General features: G+C 31.4%; 1 protein-coding gene across 1 annotated transcript in view; it reads right to left on the bottom strand.

Moving 5' to 3' along the window:
• Positions 1-10,757, bottom strand: part of LOC137642245 (arrestin domain-containing protein 3-like) — a 446,651-nt gene that overhangs the window by 102,458 nt on the left and 333,436 nt on the right. The window contains exon 3 of the mRNA XM_068374775.1: positions 6,433-6,555. Within this exon, the coding sequence (XP_068230876.1) occupies positions 6,433-6,555 (123 nt within the window). The remainder of the gene's footprint in view (positions 1-6,432; positions 6,556-10,757) is intronic.

Genomic DNA, 10,757 nt, shown 5'->3' with positions numbered 1-10,757 from the left:
AATATGGTAGGTCAGTAATTTACAATAATGTTCTTGGATTCTTATTATCCAAAATTGATTTATATAGAACTAATTCATAACTATGATGCGAGGAAATTTTGCAATTTACCATGAGTTAACCCAAGTTCCAAATACAGCCATACAGCATTCTATTTACCAAATCGTGGGTTTTATGGAATTATAAGTAAATACTGGGTAATTTATAATAAAAAAATAAAAAAAGATTAATAGATTATAAATTTTTCGAACCTTCCCATTTTGAACTTCATATAAGAAAAGAAAAGTATCCTTCGATTCATACTATCTTTAATAGCAGAACTTTAAAAACTTATATGTGAAAAAATTAATAATAAAATTATTGTTGATGACAGTGATACGAAAATCCCGAGACAAATGAAAGAGATTAAAGTGATTCATCTAAAATTCGTGTGATAAATGGAATTCAAGAAATTCAGGTAAGAATGGATCATTGAAGAAGGCATAAAATTAATTGGTTTGTATAATCACTTGAAGAAAATCTAATGGATGTAATATACACTAGAAGAGTTTCTTACAATGCAGAAAATGATCAATGCACATAAGTCTCATTTAAAACGTGTTTAAGAATGTGATTGCTGAAGAGCATTACCTTTGCCGAGAGTATTCTATAGATATTGTGAATAAATAGAACCTCTTGAATTAATCATTCCGTATTGTTAAGATCCTTGCAAAAAGTATGTATATACATACATATAGTATATATATATATATATGTGTGTGTGTGTGTATATATATATATATATATACATACATATTTACATACACACATACACATACAAAATACACACACACACACACATATATATATATATTATAATATATACTGTAATATATATATATATTATATATATTAGCCAAGTTACAACACTAGTTGGAAAAGCAGGATGCTATAAAGCCTAATGGACTCCAACAGGGAAAAATAGCCCAATGAGGGACAGAAATATGGAAATAAATATACTACAAGTAATGAACAATCAAATTATCTTAAAAACAGTAACAACATTAAAATAGATTCAACTACCTAATCAGGAAGATTATTCCCCAACTTGGTCTCAGCTGGAAATAAAACTTCTAGAATAATGTGTAGTATTAAATCTTATGATGGAGAAGGGCATATCTATTAGAATTAACTGCATACATAGTATTGCGAACAGGATGGGTACAGTCCGTCGGGAAGTTCGGAATGCAAAGGATTGCCAGAATTATGAAAAATTTTTTATGCATAACATGCATATACTCTATATCCATCTACATATGTCTTATACATAGGCATATAAAAAAATGAGTCTCCTCTTTTCCTCTACTAAGACCTTTATGTGGGGTATCAAATATAAACATTCAGAAACTGATTCCCTTCAAAGATTCCCGTTTTTTAAAACTCAAACACTCTTTGGTATTTTAAAACGCTCTGGTTTTTTAGGAATATGTTACTTATTTTACTCTCATGTGCCAAGGATTAAATCTAATTCCTTTCACGTTATTTCTTCACTAAAAAGTTTCATGTTGACTTAGGCCTTTTTTTCGACTCGAAGTTACCAGATGTCACAAATTCTAAGCTGAAGAAGAAGCTGGAGAAGAAGAAGAAGAAGAAGAAGAAGAAAGAAGAAGAAGTAAGAAGAAGAAGAACAACAACAACAACAACAACAACAAACAACAACTTTTTAGACTCGAACCTATCAAATTTCACAAATTCTAAGCTGGAGGGAGAAGAAGAAGAAGAAAAACAACAACAACAAAACCAGGCAACAACAACAACAACAACAACAACAACAACTTTTTCGACTCAGAGGCTATCAAATGTCAAATTATAAGCTGGAGGAGAAGGACAACAACAACAACAACAGGCAACAACAACTTTTTCCGACTCGAAACTATCAAATGTCACAAATTCTAAACTGGAGAAGAAGAAGAAGAAGAAGAAGTAATAATGTCTTATAGGATTGATGGGCTACGACAACGTTTTCCACAGAGCCTCGTTAGTCATCTTTCTCTTAAAAAATTATCTGCTCTCTCGCATCCACTCGGTTATCAATATCAATCCACGGCATTTTGAAAACGTTCCTAAAAAGGTTGGCTGGTTAAGCTTTAACTTTAGCTTTCTTTTAATTCCAAGAAATAGAAAGTGCTCGACTTCATATTTTGAACATAAGAAACCAATCCTTTATAACTAATCATATCTTCTTACTCTGAACGAAGATTTGATTTTTATGCGATTTGTAAAAATACATGATTTTGTGATATCTTACAGCAACCTTTTGTAGGTTTTGCTCGTTTTAAATTTAAACCCTATTATAACTATATTCCGTGGCTCTTTTTCTACACATAAGATTTTTTTTCTAAATATATATCAACATCTCATAATATACTGTTTTTTTCTTATAATCTCCTTTCCATTTCATATAATTAGTACCCTTTCCTTCAATACAGTTTTTAACTATAGTCCATTTCTTTTAGCGATGCATATTTGCACCGACTCGCGGCGGTGCCCTTTTAGCTCGGAAAAGTTTCCTGATCGCTGATTGGTTAGGAATTTTCTTGTCCAACCAATCAGCGATCCGGAAACTTTTCTGAGCTAAAAGGGGCACCGCTGCGATGTCGGTAGCAAATATGCATCGCTAAAAGAAATGGACTTTAGGCCATGATACTCTTTTGTCTTATAAGTATCGAAGATTTATATAAATTAATGTGCAAAAAAAGATCACATGAGTACATGTATATCACAAGTATTCTACCTATCATTTCAATAACCTAAGAGAGTATATCACAATAAGTATTCTAAGTATTATTTCAATACCTAAGAGAGAGTATATCACAACAAATACTTTAACTTATTTCAGTAACCTAAGAGAGTATATCAAGAACAACAATTATTCTAACTATTATTTCAATAATGTAAGAGAGTACATCACAATAAGTATTTAAATCATTGCTTAAATAACCTAAGAGAGTATACATAACAAGTATTCTAACTATTATTTCAATACCCTAATAGGAGAAAAAACTCCCAAGAGTTTTTCGAAAACTAAAATTTGCCTCGGCGAATATTGCCTGGAAGATGATTTTTCGCTCCAGCAGTCTCCTCTTCTCATCAGCGTGTTTTAGAGGTTGATATGAGCCAAAAACTCTTATATAACACCGTATAAGCTATCCAACTTGAAACTCCACCGATCCTTTGATGGATTGGTAGCCCTTGTTTGCCTTTATGAGTCACTTCAACAAAACTTCCGGGGAAATACGCAGTTATTTTCTAATGGGCTAACATCGTTTCCTCTTGTTAGAAGTAAACCAATTACGAGAAGTTTTTAAAAATTTCATTCACGTATTCATTCAAAAATTTTAAAAATACATACACGCATTAGACAATAATTCTTATGAACAATACTCCCTGTACTTGGTGAATATCAAAATGTTATGTTTGCAGTTATGTACGCATTTTATAATGGTATTATAAGGTACATAAATCAGTCAACTAATAAACATAGAGTGATATATATGATATACTAGTTGTACGCGCCCGCCGTAAAAACTGACGTATAAATATTTTAGATAGATATGCACACAAACGCACACGGAACCTCTTTTCACCAGGGTATGACTATTCCCTCTTCCCTACCGCGAGAGACGGTGTGAGCAAATCGTGAAGGGGAGGGGGAAGAACATATATATAGTATATAGTATATATATATATATTCGAATAAGCCGCAAATACATTTTAATAACAAATTCGCGCTGCCAATGGATCCCATCCCAGAGGAGAAATCCCTTAAATAATAGATATTTCTGTTCATCGCTGGGATTCGAATCCTTGTCGGCCAGAAATATTCATCATTACAAGAATATCCCTATGGGTCTGGAACGCAGTGCAATACCGAATGATATTAAAGTGTATTCACGGCTTATTTGTAAAATATAAAATCACGAGTGTTGGTGACAATTATATAATATATTATATATAATAGTAATTTCCATTCATATATATTAATATATATATATATACTGTATACATATATATACACCACACATATATATATATGTAATATTATATATATATAATATAACTACACTGTATACATATACACACACACACACACACACATATATATATATATATATATTAACTGGTATAACATATATATACATGCAGCATATATTATATATATATATATATAGGTACATACATACTAAAATGAAATGTTTCCGTGTACATGACGATAAAATCTCCAGATATACAAAAACTGAAATCTATTTTTACCTTTCGAAAGGACTATCACCGTTCCTCTTCAGAATACAAAAATACATTTTTTTTCTATTCTGTAGAGGAAGGTTGCTGGTCCTTCCTTAAGCTATAAATAAATATTAGTTTCGTGAATGTGGGGTTACATATATATATATATAATATATATAAATTAATATATATATATATATATATATATATATGACAATATGTATGTCTATAAAACATATATATATTCAAATATTACCTATACTGTATGATGTGTATATATATATATATATATACTATATATATTATATATATATATATATATATATATATACTATATATTTTATATATACACGACAAATACGTACAAGTATTACATATATACATACATACATGCTTCAATGGAAACATTGAAAGCCTTCACTTTTTAAAATAATCATTACGTATATTTTTAGCTAGCATTCAATATATTCCTCAAATAGATATAAAAATCTTGAGAAATCGTGGATATCCCTAATTTACGCAACAAGATTAGGGTTCAGCGCCATATTGAAATAACCGAATTGTGTCCTTGCTAGACTTTCTCGTATTCGTTAACAATGGCAGCCGTTCTGAGAGGCCTAATAATGCTAAGTGGGTGGGAAGCCCCTTCGAGGCGACCCATTTGATTGGCTTTTACTCGGATTTCCTGAGATTCTATGAGGTTTGATTTCTGCTAATCAACTATATAAACGTAACCTGAGTCGGCGATTTCATAAGCATGTAAAATATTTCTTCAATAAAAAATATTTCTCCAGATAAGTGTACAAGTGATAAAAGGAGTCATAGTTATGCAAGTCAAGAAGTAAATACTTATAAAGATTTGCCATCTCTAGTTTAAATGATTATGGACTTTAAAGTAATTGTCACACTGCATCAGTGCAAAGTTAAAATCAAAACACTTTCTTTAGCTCCTTACTATCTTGAAACTAGATATAAAACATTTTTAAGTTAATATCTTCATTACTTAAAAATTTATATTTCTGGACAGATCTCTTTACCATCATACTAACAAAGATAATCTGAATATATCAGATATCTATTAAGATTATTCATGATGCAACGAATGTCTTTTATGTTGAACAGGCTGACGTAAATCTCTTTTTATAGCTTATGTATGAAATATGTTTTAATGTTGTTAACTGTTCTTAAAGTATTCTATTCTAATTGTTCACTAATTTTCTTGTAGTTAATTTCATTATTTCCTTTAATCACTGGGCTATTTTTCCTTGTTGGAGTCCAGGGCTCTTATAGCATACTGCTTTTCCTACTAGGGTTGCAGCTTACCTAGTAATCATAATATTAATAATAATAATAATAATAATAATAATAATAATAATAATAATAATAATAATAATAATAACAATAACAAAAATAATAATAATAATAATAATAATAATAATAATAATAATAATAATAATAATAATAATAATAATAATAATAATAATAATAACTATTAAAATTACTCATGATGCAGCAAATGTTTTTATGTTGAACAGGCTGACATTAAATCTCTTTATATAGTTAGTGTATAAGAGATTTATTTCAATTTTGTTTCAGTTCTTAAAGTATTTTATTTTAATTATTCATTACTTTTCTTGGAGTTCATCTTTTTCCTTATTTCCTTTTCTTACTGGGTTATATCTCCTTGTTGGTGTCCTTGAGCTTATAGCATCCTGCTTTTCCAACAAGGGTTGTAGCTTAGCTAATAATAATAATAATAATAATAACCATGAAGTATAAGTATAAATCATCAAAATCTTGGCCATCTGCTTTCAGTCTTATATTTCAAACAAGGTAGAAGAGAACAAGGAAACAAACATAAATAAAAATGCTATGTTAATATACAAAGAACGATTATATTACTATACATTTATACAAACACACACACACACACACACACACACATATATATATATATATATATACACACACATATATATACACACACACACACACACACACATTATATATATATTATATATATAGTATACGCAAATAATTTCAGGTAATTACGAACAATCGCTTGTAAACGTACAATATACATGACCTAATTATATATGAGAGGAGAGAGAGAGAGAGAGAGAAGAGAGAGAGAGAGAGAGAGAGAGATGAGAGGATTAATGTCAAACCTTTTCCCCATATGGTCGTCCTGTCGTCGATGAAGTATTGGTCGTCCTTTACATTTCTTCGATCGCCCGAGACGACGACCTTCCACTCGGCGTGCACCTTGCCCCGGACCACCACTCGTATCGCTGGAATAAAAGAGAGAGAAAAGTGCTTTTAATCAATATATATAATGCACTCTAGTGTACGCGACCTGTCAAAAATGACAGCTAAATATTTAAGATAGATGTGCACCAACATGCTGACCACACAGATTCAGACCTTCTCATCACCTCCTTCCCATTTCTTCTCGTGGTAGCCCTTTCACCGGGGTATGACTACTCCCTTTCCCCTTACCAAAGGGACTAGGAGAGACTGAGTTTACATACGTTTGGCAACACCGCTAAGCGTGACAGGATGGATACATATATATATATATATATATATATATATAGATAAATAGATAGCTAGATATACGCATATATAGATTGTACATATATATATATATATATATATATACATATACAATATAAGGATTCCTTCCATCCTCAATTTACACAATAAAACAGCAATCACAAAACCCATAAAGAAATCATCAGTTAAAGATACTAAAAAAAACTTTCTTACTCTAAACTTTAAAATCATATAAAAAAATCGAATAAGGAACTCTGTACCCAAAATCCTCCGTTAATTCCTGGTACACGCGTTCCATCATTGCTGATGCCACTGCTGTTATCTTCTGAGTCAGCTCGTTACTAAACCCCTGTCTTCAATCATTGTCAACCTTCAAGGCAACAGATTATCCAGATTAATAAAGAATGCTACGTTGCATGTCTGGTCGGAATCCTCGCTTTGTTTTCTGGGGAATTTGGCAGCGAATTTGAGATCGTCCTCTATTATGTCTTCAAATTATCTTTAATGCGATATTGATTTGATCATTATCGGGAAATTTCAATTTGAATTTAATAGAATGTTTTCTTATTTATAGTTGTTTTAAAGGAAAATCATCAACTAAAAGAAAAGTTTGGAAAATGTTATTAAAAATTCCTCAAGGTAAGAATGATTTTATTTTCTCTTGCTCGCCTTCCAAGTACTAGATTGTTCTTGGAAAGTTAGAAGATCAGGTTATCAAACTATTACCATCCATGTTTTATTTAGACAAATATATATAAACCCACAAAGGGAGGCGTTAGATAACATATGTGTACCGGCGTGAAGTTAGGTAGTAACTGAAAGACTCTAGTGAAGGCAACTAACTTAATTTGGACGGAGCCTGAGTATTTATATAACCCGTTCCAGTCAACAACGGCACAAAATTTCAAACACAATGGTGCATGAAAATGCAGCCATAAACAGGTTAGCAGTGCAAGGGGAGAGAGATAACGACAATATACAAAAAATAAAAAATATCGTTACAATGTATGTGTGATACACGTGCGATACATATATGTCCATAACTTGAAGAAAGCATCACGCCGTGTATAAGAATTTTGGGTATTAAAAATCCGCAGCTATATATCGTTGTCTATATCATAAAGACAGAAACTTTTGCACTTTTTTTTTCAAAGCGCCCCTTCAGCCGAAAAGAAACTTAGAAAAATAAAAGTGCGAAAACGTCTATGTTTTTTTAAGAATATAAAATGATATCAATGTGGATTCTTAAAATCCATTTTAGTGTCCCTCCGTATAGACCTTTGGTCTCTTTCTTTTTATATAATATACCAAATTAAATACCAAACAGAATTACAAAACCTTTCCGAAGCTTATACTTGATGGAAATGCTATAAAATGTTTTAAACACTGCTTTGCACAAACTCCTCGTTCTTTGAAAATAATTAAAAAGTTTAGTTGTATTTGTATTAAATAAATATCAAAATCCTCACCGGACAAGTATACTTATAATTATATATAATCTGTCTTATAACACCACAGGTGTTGAATTCACACGTGTCTGATATCAGCTAAAAGGAAGGAAAAATTAGCAGTTTTTTTATATGTATAAACATCAACTTGTTTTATAAGTTAAAACCGTTAAATAAACATAAAGACGAGTTAGCAAAATTACAAATGAGGAACTTTACACAGCATGGGTGATTACCTTAACGTACAAAAACACGGATCACCTAGAACCATGTAATTTGAATCACTGGACCTCAAGATTTTTTAAAACAACCGTCATAGATTATTATTTCTTATAACTAAAGAGTTTTTCTCTCAGGGAGATGGAGGCTCAACTGAGTTTTTCTCTAATGTATTTGGGAAATAGACATTAGAAGTGCCGTTTTCTTTTCGGTTTTGCGTAAATCAGATTTAAATTTTCAAATTCATTTTTTGAAGCCTATTTATCTCAGTATTTAATACGAAATAAAGATTAGGATGTCTAAAAATATTAAGGGCTAAGTTAGGTAAATTAAGAGACTTCCGCAAATACTTATAATCTTTAAGATTAATTATATATAATCAGACCGTAGAGCTATTATGGGATTACTGTGGAGAAATGCGAAACGATATTAGATTTCCATTAATTTTGATTCTATTAGATCTGCAGTAATTTCTTTGAAAAAAAAAAAAGAAAAAAAAAAAAAAAGGCTTTAACAGAACAAAGTTTAATATCATATGTTTCACCTTTTTTGGGGCGTTATGTGGTTGTTGCCAATTATCCTGATAATAAACAACTCTAAATAAATAATGAAAATATCCTACATTGAAAGTATTTCCTTCTTTGAGTGCCATCCGTAGTTAATTTTCGTTTAAAATTACTGATGAAATAAAAGATAAATTAGAAGACGATTTTTTTTCCAAATCCGAATTTATCGCATTGTCATTTTCAATACTGTCAATTCCGCATAAAATCTTCTCTCCAGGAACTCCCTCCAGTAAACTAGATAAAAGAAGACTTCCGCGACATTCGAAAAAAATAAACCTGCTCTACCACGTTATCGATCTGGAATTCTGAATGTTCCCTATCGTAGCATACAGGAATAACTCTTACTGACTACTTTTACTTCGATGCTTTTTCTTCAAAATCTAATGGATTTGTTTTTGGTCATAACCCACATGTCCACCAATTGTCGTTGAAATTGGTAGTAGAATTTGCGTAATGTTCAAAAAGAAAGAACAAGCAGTATTATTTTGCTATTAACTCCACTGAGTACTTGTACTTCAATGCATTTTCTTCAAAATCTAATGGATTTGTCTTTGGGACATGACCCACATGTCCACCAATTGTCGTTGAAATTGCTAGTAGAATTTGCGTAATGTTCAAAAAGAAAGAACAAGCAGTATTATTTTGCTATTAACTCCACTGAGTACTTGTACTTCGATGCATTTTCTTCAAAATCTAATGGATTTGTCTTTGGGACATGACCCACATGTCCACCAATTGTCGTTGAAATTGCTAGTAGAATTTGCGTAATGTTCAAAAAGAAAGAACAAGCAGTATTATTTTGCTATTAACTCCACTGAGTACTTGTACTTCGATGCATTTTCTTCAAAATCTAATGGATTTGTCTTTGGGACATGACCCACATGTCCACCAATTGTCGTTGAAATTGGTAGTAGAATTTGCGTAATGTTCCAAAAGAAAGAACAAGCAGTATTATTTTGCTATTAACTCCACTGAGTACTTGTACTTATATGCATTTTCTTCAAAATCTAATGGATTTGTCTTTGGGACATGACCCACATGTCCACCAATTGTCGTTGAAATTGCTAGTAGAATTTGCGTAATGTTCAAAAAGAAAGAACAAGCAGTATTATTTTGCTATTAACTCCACTGAGTACTTGTACTTCGATGCATTTTCTTCAAAATCTAATGGATTTGTCTATGGGACATGACCCACATGTCCACCAATTGTCGTTGAAATTGGTAGTAGAATTTGCGTAATGTTCCAAAAGAAAGAACAAGCAGTATTATTTTGCTATTAACTCCACTGCGTACTTGTACTTCGATGCATTTTCTTCAAAATCTAATGGATTTGTCTATGGGACATGACCCACATGTCCACCAATTGTCGTTGAAATTGGTAGTAGAATTTGCGTAATGTTCCAAAAGAAAGAACAAGCAGTATTATTTTGCTATTAACTCCACTGCGTACTTGTACTTCGATGCATTTTCTTCAAAATCTAATGGATTTGTCTATGGGACATGACCCACATGTCCACCAATTGTCGTTGAAATTGGTAGTAGAATTTGCGTAATGTTCCAAAAGAAAGAACAAGCAGTATTATTTTGCTATTAACTCCACTGCGTACTTGTACTTCGATGCATTTTCTTCAAAATCTAATGGATTTGTCTTTCGGTCATACACCACATGTTCACTAAGTTTCGTTGAAATTGGTACAGTAGTTT

The sequence above is a fragment of the Palaemon carinicauda genome, chromosome 6, assembly GCF_036898095.1.
Source record: "Palaemon carinicauda isolate YSFRI2023 chromosome 6, ASM3689809v2, whole genome shotgun sequence".
Classification (NCBI taxonomy): Eukaryota; Metazoa; Arthropoda; class Malacostraca; order Decapoda; family Palaemonidae; genus Palaemon; species Palaemon carinicauda.
Note: the sequence above shows the minus strand (reverse complement) of the source record. Positions and strands in the feature narration are given on the sequence as shown.